Source organism: Strix uralensis, chromosome 22 (assembly GCF_047716275.1).
Source record: "Strix uralensis isolate ZFMK-TIS-50842 chromosome 22, bStrUra1, whole genome shotgun sequence".
Lineage (NCBI taxonomy): Eukaryota > Metazoa > Chordata > Aves > Strigiformes > Strigidae > Strix > Strix uralensis.
The window spans coordinates 3,558,271-3,584,743 of NC_133993.1; the positions used below are offsets into that span (position 1 = coordinate 3,558,271).

A 26,473-nucleotide genomic window follows, 5' to 3' on the forward strand; every position below is an offset into this window, starting at 1 on the left:
GCACGTGGAAAGACAGTCCTCAAAAAGGTTTGTTGTTGTGTTTTACCCTCCAGTGACTATAACAGATGTCTGACTGACTGCGACAAATGTTACAGCCTGCATTGCAGATAAATATAATCTTATCATGGAGTATGCCACTGTCTGATGAAGGATCTTTTCAATTTAGTATATTAATAAAAGAGAGGGAGAGAAACATAAAGAGTTGTAAAACCTGACCGATGACCATTAACAAAGACAAAAGTCAGAAAAAAAAAAAAAGGTCAGTCACTCTAATTGATGACCTGTCAAGAAACTATGGGCAATTGAGACTTTGCAGCTGGTACTGATGCAAACCTGAGGGTCCAGAACTTTGGATGGAGTCAATGGGACTGTGCCAGTTGATGAAGCAATGTGTAGGGAAATGGGAGCAGGGAGGAACAAAGAAGGTGAAGACATAAAGAGGCATAAAAGAGGTTGGTCAACTGTAAACCAGGGCCATTCAGTGACTGGCTGGGCCCTGTGCCTGATTACTAAGTTCCAGCTATTGGGGGGACAAGTGTGAGTGGACTGGGTGCCAGCTACTGGATTCAGACTGGGGGTGTGGGCACCCTGTGGCCTGTGGTGTCAGCAACTGGAGACAGTGAGTCCCAGGGCCAGCTACCAGAGCCAGCAGAGTCTCAGCCTCCAGCCATTGTGGCAGGAGCCGTGTGTGTCCCTAAAACCAGCTACTGGGGAAGACTGGTGTGAGTGAGGTGAGTGAGGGTCTCAGTGCTGGTGGCAGAAGTGGGACCTCAGGTCACAACGTTTGTTCTTGGTGCTGGCTGCTGCGAGGGGTGAGTGTTTGTATCTTCCCCAAACCAAGTATGCATGAGGTGTGCATGTGTATTCACCAGTAAACTTCAATCTGGACCAGCTGGCAAGTAAGAGGCACCAGGTCTGGGTGAGGATATCAGGCAGGCAGAGAGTCCATGCTCATGCCTTGGGGTTTCTGAAAGTGTGGGGTGCCTGTATGACAAGTGTGTGAGTGCTGCACATTTGACGCATCAATCTGGACCAGCCAGTGAGTAGGGGACCCATAGGGTGAGTCAGATGGCTAGAATCTGAGCTGGGGTGCCAGGTGGCCAGAGAGGCTGTGCCAGTGCTTGGGGTATCTGCAAACATGTGTACTTGTGTAGTGGGTTGACCTTTCCTGGACACCAAGTGCCCACCAAACCATTCTATCACTCCCCCTCCACAGCAGGACAGGGGTCAGAAGATAAGATGGAAATGAACTCGCAGGTCAAGATAAAAGCAGTTTAATAAAGAAAAAGCAAAGAACATGCATGGAAGCAAAAGAAAAGAAAATATTTGTTCTCTACTTTTCATCAGCAGGTGATGTCCAGCCACTTCCTGGGAAATAGGGCTTCAGTATGTGTAGTGGTTGCTCCAGAAGACAAACCATGATAATGAATGCCCCCCTGCCCCCAACCCCACCTCCCTGCCTTTTCTCTTAACTTTTATTGATGAGCAGATGTCATATGGTTTGGAATATCCTTTTGGTCACTTTGTGTCAGCTGTCCTGGCCATGTCCTCTCCCATGATCTTGCCCATCCCCAGCCTACTGACCTTTGGGCATGAGGGGAAGAATGTTGGAGAGACAACCTTGATGCTGTGCCAGAACTGCTCAGCAGTAGCCAAAACACTGGTGTGTTATCAACACCTTTCTAGCTACCAGTACAAAACACAGCACTATGAGGGCTGCTATGGGAAAAGTTGACTCCATCTGAGCCAGTCCAATACAGTCCTTTTTGGTACCCAATGTGGGGCATGAGGAATTCCAGATAAGGATAGTAAGTGGGAGAGGTAATGGGCAAAACATGGACTGAACACAGCTAGAGAGAGAAGAGAGGAATGATTGTGGGGAATTTTGTTTGTTGTAATTGTGGTGAAGGGATGAGGTGTGGATTGTGTGTAAATTGTCCATTTTTGTTGGTGTTGTGATTATGTTATTTTGATTTTGATGTAGGGAATTCTTTTTGTTAATGTAAGGGAAGTTTTTGGAGATTGTATGATGAATGAGTATTTTAATGATAATTCTTAAATATGTGATTCACAGAAGCGAGGAGTGGAATGTATTTGGTTTGCATGGCAAGGTTTTGGTAGCAGTGAGGGCTACAGGGGTGACTTCTGTAAGAAGCTGCTAGAAGCTTCCCCCATGTCCAGTAGTCCCAATGCCAGACAGCTCCAAGACAGACCCACTGCTGGCCAAAGCTGAGCCCATCAGTGACAGTGGTAGCACCTCTGATATAACATATTTAAGAAAGGGAAAAAGTTGCTGTGTAACAGTAGCCGGAAGAGAGGAGTGAGAATATGCGAGAGAAACAACTCTGCAGACACCAAGGTCAGTGAAGGAACAGGAGGACATGCTCCAGGTGCCAGAGCAGAGATTCCCCTGCAGCTTGTGGTGAAGATCATGGTGAGGCAGGCTGTCCCTCTGCAGCCCATGGAGGTCCATGGTGGAGCAGATATCTACTCTGCAGCCTGTGGAGGAACCCATGCCAGAGCAGTTGGATGTACCCAAAGGAGGTTGTGACCATGTGAAGAGGGGCCTGTGCTGGACCAGGTTTGCTGGCAGGACTTGCGACCCCATGTGGGACCCACACTGGAGAAGTCTGTTCCTGAAGGACTGCACTCCATGGAAAGGACCCACACTGGAGTGGTTCATGAAGAACTGCAGTCCATGGGAAGGATCCACATTGGAAAAGTTTGTAGAGGACTGTCTCCCATGGGAGGGACCCCACGATGGATCTGGGGAAGTGTGTGAGGAGGACGGAGTGGCAGAAAAGAGTAATGAACTGACCACAATCCCCATTCCATGTACCCCTATGCCACTTGGGGGAGGATGTAGAGAAATTCAGGAGTGCAGTTGAGCCCAGGAGGAAGGGAGGGGTGGGGGGAAGGTGTTTTAAGATTTTATTTCTCATTATCCTACTCTGGTTTCGTTGGTAATAAGTGAAATTAATTTCCCTGAGTTGTCTGTGTTGCCTGTGATGGTAATTGCTGAGTGATCTCTCTGTGTCTTTATTTTGACCCATGAGCCTTTCATAATTTTCTCCCTCTGTTGAGCTGAGGAGGGGATTGACAGAGCAGCTGGGTGGACACCTCTCATCCAGCCAAGGTCAACCCACCACAGTCCATTTTTGTGGGAGACATCGGCCTGTCAGCCTTGCACAGCCCGTGAGAAGCAGCAAGGCTTTGATGAGAAACAGACCTTGGGAGAAAGATAAGAGACTGCTGAGTTGTGCCGAGGTGGCAGGGAAAAACACCGGACAGCTGCAACACGAGCTGTGGGAAAGTGCTGAACTGTGAGAAGTTACTGCTGCGTGAACAGCGCGTGAACGAGAGGGTGATTGGTCTGCACAGCACATGATAGAGTGGTCTTACGCTGATAGGAGCAAACGTTGATAACAGTCTAATTGCTGATTTGTTAATTATGAAGAGCTTTAATGAGAGCATAAGTATGTACTATTAGAAAAATAAACGGCTTTGCTTGATATAACTCTCATAGAGTTGTGCAAGTCCGATATCCTCCCACAGCAGTCTTCCACAGCGAAAATGTAGGCCTTCTCTACCTTTTCCTCTCACCCAAGTGTAGTGACTTTCTTCTATGGCTCTGCCACTGCTGTGTAGTTAAAACCCAGGCCTAAAAAGGATTTTGATCTGAAATGTCAGGCAGCTACATCTAGAGCACTAGTCAAAACTGAGGGTCCACAAACTGCATTTGCAGGGTGGATCTACCCAATCAAAACTATGCAATTGTGTCTGATTTGCTTTCCAAAAAGCCCTGACTTCTTGATGAGAAAATGGAAATAATAATTTTAATGTTCTGCTACCTTCCCCTAGCTCCTCTGATTCCCAAAAACCAGTCATAACAATAATGTGGAAAACATGGTAAACAAATCCGCTGTGCTGCAGATTAGGATGGGAATAATCAGGTGTTAACTTAGGTTTCTACAATAAAAATGTAAGTATCTGGGCCAATTACTTTAGCCTCCATTTATAGTCAAAGGGGAGAAACAGTCCAATTTAAAACATGATTAATCTCATCTACCCGAGGATGATCTTAAACACCCTGTAGAAGACCTCGCCATTGAGCATAAAAAAACCACAGACAAATATCTCAAAACCAGGTGTCTACATTTTAGATATCTGAAGGCAGGTAAATGAACTCAGTCTTCAAAAGAAATCATAAAAGCATCATTTCTTAGTTCTGAGAATATTAAGAAACCTTTAGAAAAGATAGAGGTGGTATTCATAATTCATATCTTCAGCAGTTAAAAAGTAGGTTAGTTCCCTCAGCAATAATAAGTGCATTTCAAGGAAGCTCAGAGGAATTAATATGAATGAATTTACTTAAGTTATTCTTTTGTTTGTCTTTAATCTGGAATTCAAAAGCTAGAGCATTAGGAAATTTGTGTTGCGATATGTCTGTAGTCCTGAATTTATGTGAGGATATGAAATTATAAATCTCACGAAAGTCATGATTTGAACATTTACAACAATTTTTCCGTGGAGCATTTAAGAACAGTCAGTGGTAGGCTTTTATGTTACAAATGTATGGTTATTTATCTGTATGTTAGGTCAGTCACATTCCTGGAAATAAATTGGAAATAAGTTGGAAATAAATTTCAACTCAGTTATGTAATTTTGGCCCTGAAGTCATGCTTCTGAGGACTGTCAAAACCATGAGACTTGCAGCAGAGATAGCCATGGTACAGATTTCTTGTTTCTAAGAAATATTAAGAGCATAGCTATTTGGTATTTGCATATTGAAGTCCTGCAAGATAAGCTATTTAAATTAGCTTTTTCCTTCTTCACTGATCTTCAAGAGCTAGTGAACTACAAAATAAATTTTTTATTCTCGCCCATGGGAATTGATTGTTCACTGTGTGATGGGTTTGAAACTAGTTCTAAATTTTAATGTGGGAAAAGCATCAATAGCAACTACATCCTGAGTTCTCCTGCTGGTCTACAACACATATGTACTCGATTGCTTCTGGGATAATTTTTTCTGACAGTGAAGCTGGAACAATTTAGTGTTCATATTAGTTCAAGAACTGTTCTTTCTGGCAGAATGAATGGGACCTCACTAGTTTTCACTCTGTGTTTTTGGCACAGCCTTCCATCCCTGTTCCGGCAGGATTTATATCCCCAAGTGCATGTGGACTGTATCGCTCCTCCTAGAGCTTCCCCTTTAAAATTTGGTGAGAAATCATAAATATGATAAGCCTATGTGAGAACTCTGTCATTAATTTGAGTGCATTATGAAGTAATAATAATTACTTCAAAGACAGCTCTTGCTATTCCAGTAGGACATCTGGGTTTATACAGAAGTGTACTCCAGGTTATCTAAAACTGGAGAGACCAGAAGGGATGTCTGTGAGTCCAACTAATGTACATACACCATGCTTAGCAACCAACCTGTGAGCAACAACTATCCCTTGTTGCTCCAATCAGCACTAGCGAGTCTCAGTGGGCAGTATATAGTGCTGGGGAAAAACATCTCTCCTGTTTCACTGGGAAGGATGTTCAGAGCAGAATGCTCTTCTGGAGACCCCATCATTTAGTTTTTCTTTCTTGCTCTTGTTCCACCAACCTCCTCACAAGGTAACTTCAGAATACATGATGCCATCATCTGTGGATCTCACATGTAAATCCTTGTGCATGCAAAGACTGTCTTTAACATCCCTTTAATCCTTCTCATGTTGTGTAGTCTAGCCATGAATTACAAGATACTTTGGACCAACTGACCTTGGGAACAGCAATCATCCCCTGAAGCAGATGACTTCGATAAAGGAGAAATTACCTTTGTAATATTCAAATGCTGCTACTAATGTATTGATGCTGTTGGAACTTGAAGTGATTAGTCCATGAAAAGATATCTCCTATAAACAGTTGGGGTTTTTTTCTTGTTCTACAGGGTAAAAACTGTAGCTGAGAGATTGAAGACAGTAGTAAATGTGCAAACTTCAAAGGCAACACTATGAAAGAAGAAAAGTCAGGCAAAAAAAGAGATGACATTATATGCAGAAGACTGCCTGATTTTCTTTAGTAAAACCTTTATAATCTGTTCAGAAAATCTTTTCAAAATCTGGATAATTTCTAAATTTTACTCATCCATTTGCCTGTTCAATCAATCAATTGCATTTTGATTGCCAGTTTGCCTGCTTGTTTGCAACCTCATCAACTACTGAGCCATAAACTGAAGAGAGAATAGTTCTACTGGGTACCAAAGAGGGATGATTCCCATGAACCTCAGTGAAGTGAGCGAATTCACACTCCTGGGTTTTTCTGAAGTGTCTCACTTGCATCATTTGCTCTTTGTAGCCTTATTATCTCTTTATATCCTCACCCTGATGGCTAACACAGTGATTGCTCTGATAATAAACTGTGATAACACCCTTCACAACCCCATGTATTTCTTCCTCACTCAGCTGTCCTGTTTGGATATCTGCTATTTGTCAGTCATTGTCCCAAAGATGCTTGAGAATCTAATGGTAGGAACAATAGGTATTTCCAGGACAGGATGTGCAATGCAAATGTTTTTTTTCCTTTTCTTTGGAGTTGCAGAATGTTTTCTCTTGGCTGCCATGTCATTTGACCGTTATGTGGCAATATGCTACCCCTTGCATTACACTATCATTATGAACAGTAGAGTCTGCAAAGGACTGGTTGCTGGAACTTACATTTGCGGGACTGCTGTAGGCTTAGTGCACACCATCATAACATTCAGCTTACCATTCTGTGGTCTTGCCATCAACCACTTCTTCTGTGAGATTCAACCCCTCTTGGAGCTGCTTTGTGGTAACACTTCACCAAGTGAAATTCAAGTCATTGTGGTGGCTGTCTTTGCTATTGTGGGTCCCTTCTTACTGATCATTTATTCATATATTCACATAATTTCCACAATTCTTAAGATATCATCAACTGAAAGCCAGCAGAAGGCATTTTCCACTTGTTCCTCACACCTTTTAGTTGTGACTCTTTTCTACGGTACAGCAAGCTCCATGTATTTGCGGCCAAAATCCAGCTACTCTGCATCTGTTGATAAGTTGCTCTCACTTTCTTATTCTGTGGTGACTCCTTTATTGAATCCTATTATCTATTGTTTGAGGAATAAGGAGGTAAAAGGAGCTCTCAGAAAAAGATGGAGGAATCTTAATTTTGTGTGGAAATGACATAGAATATTTCTATTGTTTCAGGTGGGTTTAGTGGTATTTTCTGCTGTAAATTCTTGTTCAGAAAAAATAATTTCCAAATAATTCCCAAGAACATTTCAGCTTTTGGGAAGAGAGAGAAGAGTGGAGATTTTCAACTGTAAGAGACAGTGTTAGCAGAGTTATGTTAGGATTTTGAAAGGATACTTCAGAAATTATTAAATAAATAAACCTTTTTTTTTTTCTTTTCCATTTCTATTTGTCATAAACTTTAAAATCATGTTTTACATGTTTCTCACTTTTTGAACAGAAGAGTGATGTTCAGGAATCTGATTTTACTGAAGGAACTAAGGATAAGTTTTCATCAAATTGCATTAATTTCCTGAAAATGTTTAGTAAATTTATTTGGGGAAATGAGAAGACATAATTCAAGTTATAATAAAGAGTCCAGGAAATTACTGATTACCAATTATGAGTTCTGAGATTGTTATGGATTAAAAAAAGTGTGTAAAATTGCATCCCCAGAGATCTTTGTTTAATTTCAGTCATTGTTTTAAATATTCTAGAGCAAGTGTAGACTTAATTTTTATATATGAAGAACAGTCTATGACATGTAGAATTTGGATCAAAATCTCTCATTACTTTCATGTATGTTTTCTGTCTTTAATATTTCTATTACAGATTGTTGTGATGGTTTTATCAGGACATATTTGACTTTATTAACTAAAGAGCTTTTCACTCCATAACTGAAAAGATAGGATTCACATGCCTATTTTAATTGTATAAAAGTCACTTGTCTAAGTCTGGGATAATAAATCTAATATTTCCTTGGAAAAGGAGGCAAGTAGCTTCCTCCAGAAATAAATTTTTCCTACATATCGTAGGTATCTCTTTCAGAAGATGAGCCATCTTCTGAAACTACCAATTTGGAGTCTGTAGAGGTGAGATTCATTAGCCTAAGAATGAGTTTTTAATTTCATCTCGTATGTCTTAAGTAATCACAGAATCATCTAGGTTGGAAAAGACCTTGAAGATCATCTAGTCCAACCATTAACCTAATGTTGACAGTTCCCAACTACACCAGATCCCTCAGCGCTATGTCGACCCTACTCTTAAACACCTCCAGGGATGGGGACTCCACCACCTCCCTGGGCAGCCCATTCCAACGCCCAACAACCCATTCTGCAAAGAAATGCTTCCTAATATCCAGTCTAAACCTTCCTTGATGCAATTTGAGGCCATTACATCTTGTCCTATCGCTTGTTACTTGGCTCAAGAGACTCATCCCCAGCTCTCTGCAACCTCCTTCCAGGGAGTTGTAGAGGGTGATGAGGTCTCCCCTCAGCCTTCTCTTCTCCAGACTAAACCCCCCCAGTTCCCTCAGCTGTTCCTCGTAAGACCTGTGCTCCAGACCCTGCACCAGCTCCGTTGCCCTTCTCTGGACACGCACGAGTCATTCAATGTCCTTTTTGTAGTGAGGGGCCCAAAACTGAACACAGTAATCGAGGTGCAACCTCACCAGTGCCAAGTACAAGGGTAAGATCCCTTCCCTGTCCCTGCTGGCCACGCTATTGCTGATACAAGCCAGGATACCATTGGCCTTCTTGGCAACCTGGGCACACTGCTGGCTCATGTTCAGCTGGCTGTCAATCAACACCCCCAGGTCCCTCTCTGACTGGCAGCTCTCCAGCCACTCCTCCCCAAGCCTGTAGCGCTGCTGGGGGTTGTTGTGGCCCAAGTGCAGCACCCGGCATTTGGCATTATTGAAATTCCTCCAGTTGGCCTCAGCCCATTGCTCCAGCCTGTCCAGATCTCTCTGCAGAGCCTCCCTACCCTCGAGCAGATCAACACTCCCACCCAACTTGGTGTCATCTGCAAACTGACTGAAGGTGCACTCAATCCCCTCGTCTAGATCATCAATAAAGATATTAAACAGGAGTGGCCCCAAAACCCAGCCCTGGGGGACACCACTTGTGACCGGCCACCAACCGGATTTAACTCCGTTCCCCACCACTCTTTGGGCCTGGCCATCCAGCCAGTTTTTTACCCAGCAAAGCGTACAATCATCCAAGCCTCGAGCAGCCAGTTTTGCCAGGAGAATGCTGTGTGACAAAATTCACTTTTAAGAACTATATATCTGAAAAAAATGTTCTTACTATTATAAAGTTCTCATGCTTTTAATTACTTCAAAGTGGATAGATTTAAATATTTTTTTCCATCTTCAAGGTATTATATCAGCTACCTATATGTATTTCCTCCTTAATCACCAAAGATAAATAAATGCTCTTTAAGGTGTAGTAGTAAAGCATTGTACATCTCATCCTCATATATAAATTCATGTGTGTGATTCTGTAGCTTTTTGTTTATGTTTCTTCCTCCATAATTGTATAGCAGTCCCACATAGACATTATTTTATTGTTCTGTTCTATTTTTTGTGAAGAAAACATTAACAAATATTAAACGAGTGACATAAATGAAGACAAAGCCAAAATCATCTAAAATGCAAACTATGTTCTTAGATTCATGACAAGACAGTCTTTACTCACGAATTGTAGCTTTATCTATTGCCTGAAGACATTTTTGTCATGTATTCGTTATTAATTCCATCTATTCCTTGACACATTTCCCATTCATTATGTTATATTTTGTCATTCTTTATGATTCCTACTAAAGTAAAATTTGAAGCATGATTTTGAAATTAATTTTGAGGGTGTTTTTAAGCTTAGTTTGAAAATAGCCCAGCTTATATTCTAGTAAATTTTACATGCTTGGAAATACTCCCAGGCACTGTGGTCCAGTGGATGGAAATGATATCCATATGCAATAATAAACTCTTGCTACCTCCAGAATTGAGTAGTTCTACCTAAAATGCATGTTGAGAATGTTGCTCACCTCTACATCTGGCTTTGAAATAATTTGATAGAATGCTAGTTGACACAGGCAAAAAAACAGACTTGGGAATGATATTGATTTCCTCTATCTTCAGCCTGTTGGTCCATGAAAGGTCTACAGCCATTTTAGTGTTCACAGGTCCATAGGATGACTATCCAGGGATGTCTTTATGCATAGGAGAGACATGTGCAGTCTGAAGCATCAGCTGGAGCCCAGATGAGTTAATGTTGGGCACCTTAAGTGCCCCTGCATAGGTACATTTAGGTACCTAAACCAATCCCTGATTTTCTATAGTTTTGAGATACCTACACCCACTAAAATAATCACAGTGTCTTTGATATTCCCCACCATTGCTATTGCTCAAGTTCCATGGTAAAACCATGACCTGTGCTTCTAATCTCTTAGTTACACTCCAGTGCCACTTTCCTAGTACTCTCAAGATGTCCCATGTTCCTTTATCCCTTGGCTTGAAAGAAAACAGCATTTCTAATGGAATACCAGCATGGCTTGTTTAGCTGGTTGACCACATCACCTGACTCCTGTTACATAACATGTAAACATGTGAGCTTTTATTGCCCTTTCCTCATGCTGAAGAACAGACACTGATTTTTTTATGAAACATAGGCAATCTATACCATTAAGAACTCTAGTTCACAATAAAATTCACTTGAAATGGGAAAATTTACTAAAAAATTACTAAGAAAGTAAGTAAAAAGAAAAAAATTAGGAGCAATCACATCAGACAATTTCTTAGAAATCCAACAAAAAAAAAAACCCTAAATTGTGGACAGCACCCTCTGGAAGATCAGTGTCTTTTTTTTCTATTTGGTACCTTGTTTGTCTGAGTAAGTTATTTCTTTTGAACTAATAATATGTAGTCTATGTGTAACAGAAACATTAAAAATAATAAAAGACTAAAACTCTACAGCTTGCAGGACTAATCTATAACATCTAACTTCTATAAAACTAAAGTAGCTAAAATACAAGTAAATAGTGGCATATAGGCTCTTCATATCACTCAGGAATCTAATGATCCTGGATTTTAATGATAATTTTGGGGTGCAATGCAAATAACCTAACCCTCTGGCAAGCAGGGAGCATAATGCAAGCCTTTGCGTAATGTTACACATTGCATACAAAGACAGACATCAAAAGGCAATACTAAACGGCTACAGTTTAATAATAGCCAACTCCTAGAAGACCTTCCAGACACTGGATTACAGGCCTCCTTATTGTTAAATTCTTAAAATAATCTTAAATTATGTATATCATGTAAGTCATCATGTAAATCATGTATGCTACCCCCATGAAGAAGTTTCTTTGAAATTTTAGACCTCTTAGGCTTCTGGGGTTTTTAATTAAAATTAGAGGAAATGAATGACACTCACAGTTCCCATCTCCCAGTGAACCTTACATTTGGATATTTCATTTCTTTACTCTTTTTTTAGACCTTATACCAAGGGAAAGAGGTAGAAGGATATTCATGCACCTACTTCCTAGTAACAGTACTCCAATTATTATTAAAACATGGGATTTCAGGAGAAAAAAAACAGGTAAGTAGCTTTAGAAATGTGTGATTTAGACTTCCGTATAGGAAATACTCATCCTAGTCTTCTTTAACAGTCAGTGGAAAGCATTAGGTAATTTTAAAACAATGTTTATTTAATTATTTCAGATACCTCATTTAGTGTGTTGAATTGCATAGTAATTGTTCTGTTTTACCCCAATAACTGTAGAGGCAGTACAGCATGAGTAGTTCAGATGGCCATTTCTACACTGTAAATGTAGGCACTTACGAATCCAACCCTCTATGATTAAAAGAGCCTTCCATACATAAACACCTCTATGAGATATATTTTGTGTTACTTAGGGCTACATTTCCCTTCTAGTAAGCCTCACCAATGCTTTCTTGACCTCCATGTTCTTCAGGCTGTAAATATTGGATTTAACATCGGGGTAAGAATATTGTGTAAGATAGAGACGATTTTGTCCTTCTGAGGGCAATAAAAAGAATTCAGTTTCATGTACATGTAGATGGCACTTCCATAGAACAGAACTACAGCTATCAAATGTGAGAGGCAGTTGGAAAAGAACTTTTCTCTTCCCTTGGCAGAATTTATCTTCAAAATTACTACCAAAATGTTCATGTAGGAGAAAACAATGAAAGCGGTAAGCATCAACAGGGTGAAAAGGCATCCAACTTGAGTGACCAGCTTGATCAGATATGTATAAACACATGCCAGCGGCAGTACAGCAGGCATCTCATAGACGAAGTGATCAGTCACACTGGGACCACAGTAAAGTAGGCTCCATGTCAGGACAGTGTGTGTGATTGGCAGTACCAGGCCACTCGCCCATGAGAGAGAAGTTAATGTGAAACACTTCCCATTGCTCATGGTCATTGTGGAGCGGAGTGGGAGACATATGGCCACATGTCGGTGGTAGGCCATGACTGCCAGGAGGGTGTATTCAGTAGCTTCCAGCACAAGAAACATGTACATTTGAACTGCACAGCCAGTTAATGAGATGGTTCTTCTCTGAGCTAAAATTAATGAGCAACGGAAGAAAAGTGCTGGAAGGGTAACATATATCTATGAGAGATAATGCCTGAGGAAGTAGTACATTGGAATACACAGATGAGAATCCAGGTGGATAAGACAGAAGATAAGTAAGTTTCCTAGCAATATTATGTATCGGGTCTGGCTGAGCCAGAATTGGTTTTCCCCTGTAGCAGCCCTCATGGTGCTGTGTTTTATGCTGGGAGCTGGCAGGGTGTTGATAGCACACTGGTGTTGTGGCTACTGCTGAGTAGTGCTTACACAGCACCAAGGCTCTTTCTGACATTTCCCCCCCCACAGTGGGACGGGGTGGGCAAGATCTTGGGAGGGGACACAACCAGGACAGCTGACCCGAACTGACCAAAGGGATATTCCAGACCATATGACGTCTGCTCAGTATAAAGCTGGGAGAAAGGAGGAAGGGGGTGGGGTCACCCTTCGTCCTCCAAGGCAACCACTACGCGTATCGGAGCCCTGCTTCTTGAGAAGGCCCGACATCGCCTGTTAATGGGAAGTAGAGAATAAATCTGTTTTCCTTTTTTTGCTTCCGCACGCGGACCTTTGCTTTGCTTTGCTTATATTAAAACTGCTGTTGTTTTACCCACAAGGGTTGGATTTTTTTTTTTCCTTTCTTATTTTCTTTCCCGTCTTTGCCCTGTTGAGAAAAAAAGGGGAAGGGGGGGGAAGTGATAGAGCGACTTGGTGGGTACCTGGCATTTAGCCAAGGTTAAACCACCACAGTCTATTTTGGCGCCCAACGTGGGGCGGGACAACGGCAGTTTTATATTAATTGTGCTATAGCTATAGCAGTTAGTAAGCGACAAGCTCTTGTGCTGGTCACGGGTTTATTTATTGCTCTGCTTATCTTTATTTTGCTAAGCTCGGGAACATGCTGGAAGAAATTGGGAACATCATGAGTGGTTTTATTCTGCAAGCTCCCGAAGTACTTATTAATCCTTATGTTAGCTCTTTGATACTGTTCATTAATGCTATTCGCCTATTGTGGGCTGTGTGGAGCTCGTTAGGTTTTTGGTGTAAGAGAAAGCAAATTTTGGGTGAGAGAATACCAAAATGTGCCCTGAGGCGGCCTGTCCCTGGGTGGCAGGGGGAGTGGAAGGATTTGGGCAGATTCCTAGGACGGTTATCACCTCCTGTAGCCTGGGATCTTACCCCTGAACAGGCAAGCAACCCCGCAAAACTGACACAACACCTGATAGAAGGGTGCCTTGTCTATCCCGATGAAAATCAGCAACTCCTAGCGCTGTACTGGGGCGTGGCCTATGCTTATCGAGCTGCAGTTCAGTGCTCTCAAAGGACTGTGGTGGAAACGGGAACTCAAACAAAAACAATAACAGCAGAGATTGCCCCAGTAGTAAAAAAGAAACAGTGGACAAGGAGAACAACAGGTCCATACCCCATACCAAGGGACGAAAAAGAGGAGGAAGAAGCGGGTCCTTCAGCAAAGGGGTCAGAAGAGGGAATAACAGAACTCAAACAGGAGGCAGAAACTACCCGGTCCCTGACATCATCAGAACTGCGAGATCTACGGAAAGACTATAGCCGCCAGCCGGGTGAGCGGATTGCTGCCTGGCTGCTTCGATGCTGGGATAATGGGGCTGATGCTCAGCAGCTGGAAGGTAAGGAAGCCCAACAGCTGGGTTCCCTTGCTAGAGATCGAGGAATTGAAAGGGGAATTGGAAAAGAAACAGGAATTTGCAGTCTGTGGAGACGGCTCCTTTCAAGTGTTAAAGCAAGATATCCTTTCAAGGAAGATCTTACGGACAACTCCCCAGGGAAGTGGGCTACTGCGGATGAAGGTGTCCAGTACCTGAGAGAACTAGCAGTGCTGGAAGTCATCTATAGTGATCCAGATAATGATGAAGCCCCTAAAAATCCAGAGGATGTCCTGTGCACACGGGCCATGTGGAGGAAGGTGATTAAAGGTGCACCATCCTCGTATTCTGCGGGCTTGGCTGCGATGTACTATCCAGAAATGGATATGGGAGAAGGACTAAGATGTACGCCAACTGTGGAGGCAGTCTCTTCCTGGCTTCAGAACTTTGAAGAGAGTCTTGGAACCTCCTCATCTCTACGGGAGAGTGCCTTAGATGTCAGGAGCACCCCAAGAAATCGGTTCTCTTCCACCCCAGTCAGAGGGAAAGGGAAACCTAGGCGCATGACACGTGGCGAACTTTGGTTCTTCCTGCGTGACCAGGGGGAGGACATGAGGAAGTGGGATGGTCAACCCACCTTCAAATTGGAAGCTCGTGTACATGAATTGCGAGGAAAGACACCTGCCAAGAAGAAGACATCCAAGAAGGTTGTTAATGTAGCTGGCGTGAAACCGCAAGAAAGTAATCAGCGATCTCCCAGATACAGGAAGACTGAGATCACCTCCCTTGGCCCTGATGAAGGAGTTTCCGGCCTGGCACAGCAAGGGTCAGACAGTGAATACTCTGACCAAGAACAGGAATAGAGGGCCCCTGCCTCCAGCCAGGAGGAGAAAAGGGATGATCGGGTGTATTGGACAGTGTGGATTCGATGGCCTGGCACATCAAATCCACAGAAGTACCAGGCTTTAATCGATACCGGGGCACAGTGTACATTAATGCCATCAAGTTATAGAGGGGCAGAACCTATCTGGATCTCAGGAGTGACAGGCGGATGTCAAGAACTGTCAGTACTGGAGGCCGAGGTTAGCTTGACCGGGGATAAGTGGGAAAAACATCCCATTGTAACTGGCCCAGAAGCCCCTTGTATCTTGGGCATTGACTACCTCAAGAGGGGGTATTTCAAAGACCCAAAAGGATACCGATGGGCTTTTGGTGTGGCCAGTGTGAACACAGAGAAGGTCAAACAGTTGTCTAATCTGCCTGGCCTCTCGGAAGATCCTTTTGTTGTAGGACTGTTGCGAGTTAAAGAACAACAGGTGCCAATTGCTATGAGGACCGTGCACCGACGGCAGTATCGCACGAACCGAGACTCTCTGGCTCCCATCCAAGAACTGATCCGTCAACTGGAGACCCAAGGTGTCATCAGTAAGACACATTCGCCTTTTAATAGCCCAATATGGCCAGTGCGAAAGTCTGACGGAGGGTGGAGGTTGACAGTAGACTATCGTGGCCTGAACGAAGTGACGCCACCACTGAGTGCTGCTGTACCAGATATGTTAGAGCTCCAGTATGAACTAGAGTCAAAGGCAGCCAAGTGGTACGCCACAATCGACATCGCCAATGCATTCTTTTCAATTCCTTTGACAGAAGAGTGCAGGCCACAGTTTGCTTTCACGTGGAGGGGTGTCCAATATACCTGGAATCGACTACCCCAGGGGTGGAAGCACAGCCCCACTATTTGTCATGGACTAATTCAAACTGCACTGGAAAAGGGTGATGCCCCTGAACATCTACAGTACATCGATGACATCATTGTGTGGGGCAACAAGGCAGAAGAAGTGTTCAAGAAAGGACAAAAAGTAATTGAGATTCTTCTGAGAGCTGGGTTTGCCATAAAGAAAAGCAAGGTCAAGGGACCAGCACAGGAGATTCAGTTCTTGGGAATAAAATGGCAAGATGGACGCCACCATGTGCCTATGGAGGTTGTCAACAAGATAGCAGCTATGTCTCCACCGACCAACAAGAAGGAAACACAAGCTTTCTTAGGACTTGTGGGATTTTGGAGGATGCACATTCCAGGTTACAGTCAGCTGGTGAGCCCTCTCTATCAAGTAACCCGAAAGAAGAACAATTTTGAGTGGGGTCTTGAGCAACAACAAGCCTTTAAGCACATCAAACAGGAGATAGCTCGGGCGGTAGCTCTTGGGCCTGTTCGGACAGGACCAGATGTGCAAAATGTACTTTACACATCAACTGGGGAGCATGGCCTCACATGGAGCCTCTGGCAGAAGATACCAGGTGAAACTCGGGGTCGACCATTAGGATTTTGGAGCCGGGGATATCGAGGATCAGAAGTCCACTACACTCCAACTGAAAAGGAGATACTGGCAGCATATGAGGGGATTCGAGCCGCTTCCGAAGTTGTTGGTACAGAAGTACAGCTCCTCTTGGCACCGCGATTGCCTGTACTACATTGGATGTTCAAAGGAAACATCCCTTCTACACACCATGCAACCAGTGCTACCTGGAGTAAATGGGTAGCGTTAATCACGCAACGAGCTCGACTGGGAAAACCCAACCGTCCAGGAATCCTGGAAGAGATCATGGACTGGCCAGAAGGTAGAGATTTTGGAGCACTGCCTGAGGAGGTGGCTCGTGCCCAAGAAGCACCACCATATAACGAATTACCAGAAGATGAAAGGCGGTATGCTCTGTTTACTGATGGATCCTGTCGTGTGGTAGGAAACCATCGAAAGTGGAAAGCTGCTGTGTGGAGCCCCACAAGACAAGTCGTTGAGGCCACTGAAGGAGAGGGCGAGTCAAGTCAGTTTGCAGAAGTAAAAGCGATCCAACTAGCCCTAAAGATTGCTGAACGAGAAAAGTGGCCAGTACTATATCTCTACACTGACTCCTGGATGGTGGCTAATGCCCTGTGGGGGTGGCTACAGGAGTGGAAGAAGACCAATTGGCAGCGCAGAGGTAAACCCATCTGGGCTGCTGCACTGTGGCAGGACATCGCTGCCCGAGTGGAAAACGTGGCTCTAAAGGTACGTCATGTAGATGCCCACGTGCCCAAAAGCCGTGCCACCGAAGAACATCAAAACAATGAGCAAGTAGACAAGGCTGCTAAAATTGAAGTAGCTCAGCTGGACCTGGACTGGGAGCGCAAGGGTGAGCTATTTGTAGCTCGATGGGCCCATGAAACATCCGGGCATCTCGGGAGAGATGCAACGTACAGATGGGCTCGTGATCGAGGGGTGGACCTGACCATGGAGGCCATCTCACAGGTCACTCGTGAATGTGAAACATGTGCTGCAATCAAGCGAGCCACACGAGTAAAGTCTCCCTGGAACAGAGGGCGATGGCTGAGTTTTCGATATGGTGAGGCCTGGCAAATTGACTATATTGGACCATTGCCACGAACACGCCAAGGCAAGCGCTACATACTCACCATGGTGGAAGCAACTACTGGTTGGCTTGAGACGTACCCTGTAAATCATGCCACTGCCCGAAATACCATCTTAGGTCTTGAAAGGCAAATTTTATGGCGACATGGTACTCCTGAAGGAATCGAATCAGACAATGGAACCCATTTTCAAAATAATCTCATAAACTCCTGGGCAAAGAAACATGGCATTGAGTGGGTGTATCACATCCCTTATTACCCACAAGCGTCTGGAAAGATTGAAAGATCCAATGGACTGTTGAAGACTATGTTGAGAGCATTGGACAATGGGGGATGGAAACACTGGGATATAAATTTAGCAGAAGCCACTTGGCTAATTAATACCAGAGGATCTGTTAACCGTCCTGGTCCTGCCCAAACAAAACCCCTTCATACTGTGGGAGGAGATAAGGTCCTTGTAGTACACACGGGGAAATGGCTGGGGAAGGCAGTATGGATTGCTCCTCCCTTGGGAAAAGGCAAGCCCACTCGTGGGATTGTTTTTGCTCAGGGACCTGGATGTACTTGGTGGGTAATGCGGGAGAATGGGGCTACTCAGTGTGTGCCTCAAGGAGATTTAACCTTGGGGGGAAAATAATCTGTGGGCTGAGTTGTATGTTGCAGGAAGTGATGGAGGAAGTAGGAACGACGAAGAGTGAACCAGATACATGCGGTGATGACCCAAACCTAGCCGGTGCTGGAGTCCAACAGTCAAACATACTGCTCCTGTCCTGAACATCCATCTTGACAGATGGCAGCCAAGTCACTGAACATCTGGAGGAGTGAAGAAAGCTTACGGAATGAATAAATGAGTGTTATGTGGGACCTGGGCATGACGTAAATGGTATGGAATAAGGGGTGGAGACTGTATCGGGTCTGGCTGAGCCAGAATTGGTTTTCCCCTGTAGCAGCCCTCATGGTGCTGTGTTTTATGCTGGGAGCTGGCAGGGTGTTGATAGCACACTGGTGTTGTGGCTACTGCTGAGTAGTGCTTACACAGCACCAAGGCTCTTTCTGACATTTCCCCCCCACAGTGGGACGGGGTGGGCAAGATCTTGGGAGGGGACACAACCAGGACAGCTGACCCGAACTGACCAAAGGGATATTCCAGACCATATGACGTCTGCTCAGTATAAAGCTGGGAGAAAGGAGGAAGGGGGTGGGGTCACCCTTGGTCCTCCGAGGCAACCACTACGCGTATCGGAGCCCTGCTTCCTGAGAAGGCCCGACATCACCTGTTAATGGGAAGTAGAGAATAAATCTGTTTTCTTTTTTTTTGCTTCCGCGCGTGGACCTTTGCTTTGCTTTGCTTATATTAAAACTGCTGTTGTTTTACCCACAAGGGTTGTTTTGTTTTCCTATCTTATTTTCTTTCCCTTCTTTGCCCTATTGAGAAAATAAGGGGAAAGGGGGGGAAAGTGATAGAGCGACTTGGTGGGTACCTGGCATTTAGCCAAGGTCAAACCACCACATATTATAATATAGATAAGGGAAAAGAAGTCAAGTATGAATCACTGCAACTTTGGATCATCAGGCAGACCTAAAAGGCTGAATTCTGTCAGTAGTGTTTGACGGTTTGTGTTTGGAACCATGGTCTTCTCAGTGATCAGAATAAATAACCTGTGATAGAGAGACAGGTAAGATATTAAACATGTTTGTCCTATGCATAAAATTTTCTTTCTCCTACATAATTTTGGACACAACATACAGATAATGGGATTTCTGATAATTATTGAAGTGTACAGTGTAGAAATCTGCATCTGAACAACTTGTCCAGACTTCACTTATATTCAACAGAAAAAATAGGCTCATATGAATGATGTATCTCATCATAAGGACCAGAAGAATTGCTTCCTTGCTAATGTGTTTTTTTGACACTACCTTGTACAGGAATGAGAATTGTGACTCATCTCAGCTGACATTAAGTTCCTATTATGGAGACATCTACAACTGAGCAAGTCAATTCAGTGGTCCTCACCCCACCTATTACACAAAATGCACTCACACATGCACTTCCGGAATGCAATCCGCCCAGCCTCTTCTGGATGAGAATGTAAGTCTGTACAGTGAAGAGTATATGTGAGCAGAAGTCAGTCCATAATTCTTCTTTTGGATCACTCTTACTCTACCAAACAAAAACAATATAATCATAGATTATAATTTCCAGAAAACTGGAGCTAGTCAAAATTGTTTTCACTCAGTGGTAGATTTCCAAGAAAAAGTGAAAAATAAAACTGACACGAAATGTATTTTTTTCAGTTAAAAACCCAAATTTCTGTTCAAGGTTAAAAAAAAGTTAAAGATGCAGTTGTAGTCAAAGAAACATTATGAATGGTCAGCATCCAAATTTTTTTTTAAAAAATTGCAGTAATTTGGATGACATCTTAAATGGGGAGGTGGAGGAGGTGGGAAGTAGGGAAATAATATCTGCTTCTGTTATTGAACATTTAACTCTCCTAAGATTCATTGCAGATTTGGGTTTTCCTAGACTGAAAAAAGTGAAGTTGAAATTCAGGTTCCATAAATGAAGAATCTTACATATAACTCAAGATGTTATTGACTTGGGAATCAAAACTGCCTCATGCCTTCTGCATGATCAACAGAACACTCTCACTGTGGCTGATTAACATACAAAACCAGAAGTTCCTTTTTCCCCCTGTGATTACAGAAAAGATAGTGTAGCATTTTATCCCTTGATTCAGTATGTTCATAAGTGCCTAAACTTAAGTGGAGCATGTCCTGGATTGTCTTTGTTTATTTCTCAGCTAGAAGTAAGAATACAAAGGGGTTTAGCTTATATACACCCATAATTCCATTTATGAAGTTTTCAGTTAAGAATGTGCTTTCTTGACTACATGAATGACAGCATTTGTTATTTAACAAAAAAGTCAAATTTCACTTGTGTAGTTTATCAGAGAATTCTACAAATGCTTGAATTTTTCATAAGCTAAATTTGTCATTATTTTTCATTCACTTGGAGACTCTCAAAAATTACTCACACAGGTATTGCTATTTCTTATATGGAAGAAAGAGAAAATATTTATCATGATCTTAGCTAATATCTACACAAAGAGAGAAAATATGGGACAGAATTTATTTGGGGATTACAATTTTCTGTTCACTGACCACAGAAAACAATACAGAATTAGAAAAGTAATTTTAGACAACTTATGTCAGGACTATGGCATCTCAATTCATACTAGAAAGATTGCATTCTTAATCTCTGAAAAAGCTACTACTCGTGGAAGCCTGATTTTAACTAGTTGAGAAATTCTTCTCTAAAGAGTTTCAAGTATTTTTCATATGTCCAGTTCTAAAATATATAGATACAGATTAGCTTGTGTAGATATATATTAACATGTGTAGACATATACTAACATGACAGTATTTAATCAAATTAAATAAAAATATCAGGGAACCATAACATACTGTGCTGCTCTTGCTGGACTTTTATGGCCAAATATCTTGTCTTTGGTGCTTCAGGACAGGAGTTCTCAGTCATTTTTCATCTATAATTATATTTCCACTTTCCATTCTTCCTAATTCACTGTGATACTCAGAAAGCAAAAACATAGTTACTGAAGAATTGCTTTCACACTTTATTCGTGGACAGAACTGACAGAAAAAAACTTGTATCTTCTGTGTAAAGTTGCTATGAGAATATCTTTATGAGTTTGTCTAGCTTAGAAAGTTGAAGATATGAGTAGGAAACTTCCTTATGTATTTTCTCTTATGCGATCTGGGACATGTTCCCTAGAGCTCAGCCCAAACATGACAAAACACAGGAAGAATGAAGAAAGGGTACCAAAGTGAGTTTATAGTACAGACTCCTGGAGATCACATATCCTGAGATCTCAGTTGGGCTTGCATGCTGTTGTTTCAGGTTTTAGCTATGTGTGAACTGTTGTATTAGTTAAGGACATCCAGATCATGCTTGGATTAAAAGTCCATAATTTTCATAGAATCATAAAATTATAGAATCGTTTGGGTTGGAAGGGGCATTTAAAGATCATCCTCAGCTTCTCTGGGAAACCTCTTCCACTGTCTCACCACCCCCATCATAAAAAATTGTCTAAGGTTTGGTTATAAGGAAGAAATGTTTTACAATTCTATGGTTCTATGAAAATTATGTACTTTGTTCAGCACAGCCTGAGATCTACCTGGCATGGGAACAGCTCTGTGGAAAGGGACCTGGGGTCCTGGTGGACAACAAGCTCAATATGAGTGAACAGTGTGCTGCTGTGGCAAAGGAAGCCAACAGGATGCTGGGCTGCATCAACAAGGGCATCACCAGCAGAGATAAATAAGTCATCATCCCACTCTGCTCAGCGCTTGTCAGGCCACACCTGGAATACTGTGTTCAGTTTTGGTCCCCGTTGTGCAAAAAAGATGTGGACTGGCTGGAGAGTGTCGAGAGAAGGGCCACAAAGATGATCAAAGGACTGGGAAGCCCACCTGTGAGGAAAGGCTGGGAGAACTGGGTTTGTTCAGCCTTGAGAAAAGAAGGCTTAGGGGACACCTTATCACCATGTTTCAGTATTTAAAGGGTGACTACAGAGAAAATGGAGACTCCCTTTTTACAAGGAATCACATGGAAAAGACGAGGCATAATATATACAAGTTATTCCTGGGGAGATTCCAGTTAGACACAAGAGGAAAATTTTTCACAATCAGCCATTGGAATAATCTCCCCAGGGTAGTGGTGGATTCCCCAACATTGGACACTTCTAAGATTTGGCTGGACAGGGTGCTGGGCCATCTTGTCTAGACCGTGCTTTTGCCAAGAAAGGTTGGACCAGATGGCCCTTGAGGTTCCTTCCAACCTGGGATTCTACAGTTCTATGATTCAATCCAAATCTACCTTCTTTCAGTTTAAAACCATTGCACCTTGTGCTGTCACTACATGCCTTCGTAAAAAGTCTCCATCTTTCTTAGAAGCCCCCTCTATATATTGAAAGGGATGCTCTCTGGATGGCAGCCCTTCCCTCTAGCAAATAAAGTTCTCCCAGGGCCTTCTCTTCTCCAGGTTGAACAACCCAAACTCTCAGCCTTTATTAGTAGGTGAGGTGTTCCAGACATCCAGATCATTTTTGTGGTGCTCCTCTGGACATGCTCCAAGAGGTCCATGTCTTTCCTGTGCTGAGGACTTCAGAGATGGATGCAGTACTCCAAGTGAGATCCCATGAGAGCAGAGGGGAACAGTCAGCTCCTTTGACCTGCTGACATGCTCCTTCTGATGCAGTCCATTTGCCTTCTGGGCTGCAAGCACACATTCCCATCTCATGCCCAATTTTTCATCCACCAGTATCCCTAAGTCCTTCTTCACTGGGCTGCTCTCAATCCATTCATCCCCCGGTCTGTACTGGCAGTGGAGATCGCACCAACACAGCTGAAAGGACCTTGCACTTGGCCTGTTGAACTTCATGAGGTTCACATGGCCTCAATCCTCAAGCCTGTCAAGGCCCCTCTGGATGGCACATCCCTTCCCTCTAGCAAATCAACTGCACCACTCAGCTTGGTGTCATCTGGAAACTTGTTGAGGATGCACTCAACCCTACTGTCTGTGTCACTGATGAAGATAATTAAATAATATTTGTACCAGTACAGACCCTTGACGGACATCACTCATTAAGGTTTTCCACTTGGACATTAACTGTAACACTTTGGATGTGGCCATCCAGCCAATTCCTTATCCATCTAACAGTTGATACGTCAAACAGGTATCTCTCCATTTTAGAGGTAAGAATGTTGTGGGTGACTGTATCAAAGGCCTTGCAGAAATCCAGGTAGATGTCATCCATAGTTCTTCCGTGTCCATCAGCTGATTGCCTCAGGACCTTGGAATGCATCCCATTAAGTCCCATAGACTTATATATGTTCAGGTTCCTCAGGTGGTCTCAAACCTGATCTTCTCCTATGGCGGGAGGGACTTCATTCCCCCAATCCCTGCCTTGAGGTTCAGGGGCTTGAGACATGTGGGAGAGATTGCCATTTAAAACTGTGACAAAAAATTGAATACTTCAGCTTTCTCCGTGTTGGTTGTCTCCAGCTCTCCTGTTTTATTTACAGGTGGGGTACATTTTCTTTGATATTCCTTTTCTGGCTAATGTACCTGTAGAAGCTCTTCTTATTACTCCTTGCATCCCTTGCCAAATTCAGCTCCAAATATGCCTTAGCTTTCCTGACCCAGTCTCTATACATCCAGGGAGCATCCATATACTCTTCCCAGGATACATGTCCCTAGTTCCACTGCTTGTTCATTTCCTTCTTACACATGACCAGGAAAGCCTTACTGATCCATGCTGATCTCCTGCCTTCCTTGCTCAATTTCTTACACATGGGAATCAAATTCTTTTGTGCTCTTAAGAAAAATGTGCTTAAAGAGCTGCCAGCCCTGTTCTGCTCCTTTATCTGTGATGGGAATTTTCCAGAGGGTCCCATCCACTAATTACTGAAACAATTGCAAATTTGCTCTCCTGAAGTTCAATGTCCCAACCCTACTCTTCACCTGGCCCATATCCCTCAAGACTGTGAATTCCACCAGGGCATGATCACTCCATCTCAGGCTACCACCAGTCTCTAATTATTTCTTCCATGTTGGTAAGCAACAGGTCCAGTAACACTTCTCCTCTGGTTGGTCTGTCTATCACCTGGATTATGAAGTTATCCTTGACAGAGTCCAAGAGTCTCCTGGTCTGCTTACAGCTTGCTGTGCTGCTTTTTCCAGCAGACGTCTGGGTGACTGAAGTCCCTGTCGCGGGTGAAAGTATTAACACGGTGATGGTTTAGCAGGAAATCTAGATTTATTAATAACTAACAGCAATTTATCATTACAAAATAATTCAGAAATGTTGAAAGAAAGAAAAGTGACTTATTTAGGGATTCTAAAATGACAAGATTCACACTAACTTACTTAATGGTACCTTAATTTATACATATATACATGCACATACATAAAACGTACAAACACACAGACAGAAACAAAAGTATCTGGATCCAGTAGAATGAAGTACGTACCCACACACCAATAAGCAGAGAAAGAACAGGTGAAAGAGAAGCTACCTCAAAGGAAAATTTCCCTCTCGAGTTTAGAGTAAATACAATGCCTTGGCATTCCTCAACGGGCGATAATTGAGACTCGAGTGGGTGGACTTTGCCCTGGCCTTCCATCAGCTCTGGCAGCAGATGACACCTTAAAGGTTTTGGTACCTGAGAGGCGTCCCAGCTCAGGGGAGATGCTGGTCACAGGCCCGCTGCGATCCAGGAGAGCTCAAAGGGTCTCCCTGTTGGTCACCATTTATAGGGTCCAAGATAATTGACTTTTGTCTGATACCTTCTGGTGCCTTCCAGCAGTTGCACAAGAACTCGATGAATGTGAAACTCTGTTCTTGTTCCCATTTGACCACATCCCAGGCACAGGTGTGCTAGGCCCTTAGGAGATGATGGGCCATTTTAACCATTTCCGAGCAATCGGGAGGGGCAGGAGCCAGGCTCGTTAAGGGGGCACCTTAACATTAGCAGTCCTTATCTCCACAGATTGGTGTATAGCTCGGGGGATGTGGGTGGAATCACACCTTGCACCAAGCAGCCCAACAAGGAGGGGCTGGGAAGGGTAAGAATTGCACCACCACAGTCCCCCAGGAGGATCAGAGACTGTGAGCATGATGTTTCCTGTAGATGAAGTAAGAACTCTTTGTCAACAGGCTCCCCTTGGTCAGGCAGCCTGTAGTAAACACCAACCACAAGGTTTCCTTTGTTGGCCCCTAAGTTTTACTCACAAGCTCTCAACCTGTTCATAACTGATTTTCAAAGACAGTTCTGTGCAGTCAATCCATTCTTTTACGTAGAGGACAATGCCCCTGCCCCTGGATAAATGGTTGATAAAGTAAGTGGAAAACTGGCCTAACCATTGGTCTCTAAGGGTTGTTATCAGCAGTAGAAAATCCAATTGGTGGTCTGTTACTAGAGGTGTCCCTCAGGGATTGATACTAGAGTCACTGGTGTTTAATGTCTTTAACAATAGTCTGAATGATAAGATGGAATTAATTCTCAAAACATTTTCAGATGATATCAAACTGGGGGGAGCAGTTATACCGGAGGGCAGAACTCCATGAAGTTCAAGAACAGCAAATGCCAAGTCCTGTACCTGAACCAGAATAATGCCAGTGTGCCCTTGCAACAGAGGTGGCCAACCACATCCTGGCCTGTATTAGCAAGCATGTAGCCAACAGGAAGTGATGAAAGGAAATAGAAGTAAAGTTATGGCTCCGTTCAGCCACTGTGAGACCCCATCTGCAGTACTGTGTCCCATCTGGGGATCCCCATGACAAGAAAGACATTGACATATATGAGCAAGTGCAGGGGAAGACCACCAAGATGGTTAGGGGGCTGGAGCACAGGGTGAGCTGGAATGGCTGATAGTGATTTGTTTGTTTGTGTGTACTTTTGTGTCTGTGTGTGCTTTTTTTTTTTTTTTTTTTTTTATTTTAATAAAACAGTCAAAAGCACTGGAACATTTTGCCCAGAGAAGTGATGGGATATTCATCCTTGGTCATGTTCAAAACATGACTCTACAAATCTTTGAACAAGCTCCTCTAACCTCCTCTGAACAGGAGATTGGACAAAATTACCTTTGGAGGAGCCTTTCAACTGCCATTATTCTGTGATTCTGTGATTGCTTAATATTTATAAACAGTGGAGAGACACTGGAGTTTCCAGAGAGTGAAAAGAACATCTGCTCTCAAAAGGTTAATTGCTTTCTACCAGAATTGTTTAATTATTCATTTACAC

At 43.1% G+C, this 26,473-nt stretch overlaps 1 protein-coding gene across 1 annotated transcript; it reads left to right on the plus strand.

Annotated features, from left to right (window-relative positions):
- The first annotated feature begins 6,257 nt into the window (after positions 1 to 6,257).
- On the plus strand, positions 6,258 to 7,196 carry LOC141953242 (olfactory receptor 10C1-like). The gene has a single exon (XM_074891717.1). It carries the CDS (start codon positions 6,258 to 6,260, stop codon positions 7,194 to 7,196), a length of 939 nt encoding a protein of 312 aa, XP_074747818.1.
- The last annotated feature ends 19,277 nt before the right edge of the window (positions 7,197 to 26,473 follow it).

Excerpts from the sequence above, each read along its gene's own strand:
- LOC141953242 (XM_074891717.1), top strand. The coding sequence starts at position 6,258 with ATGATTCCCATGAACCTCAGTGAAGTGAGCGAATTCACACTCCTGGGT.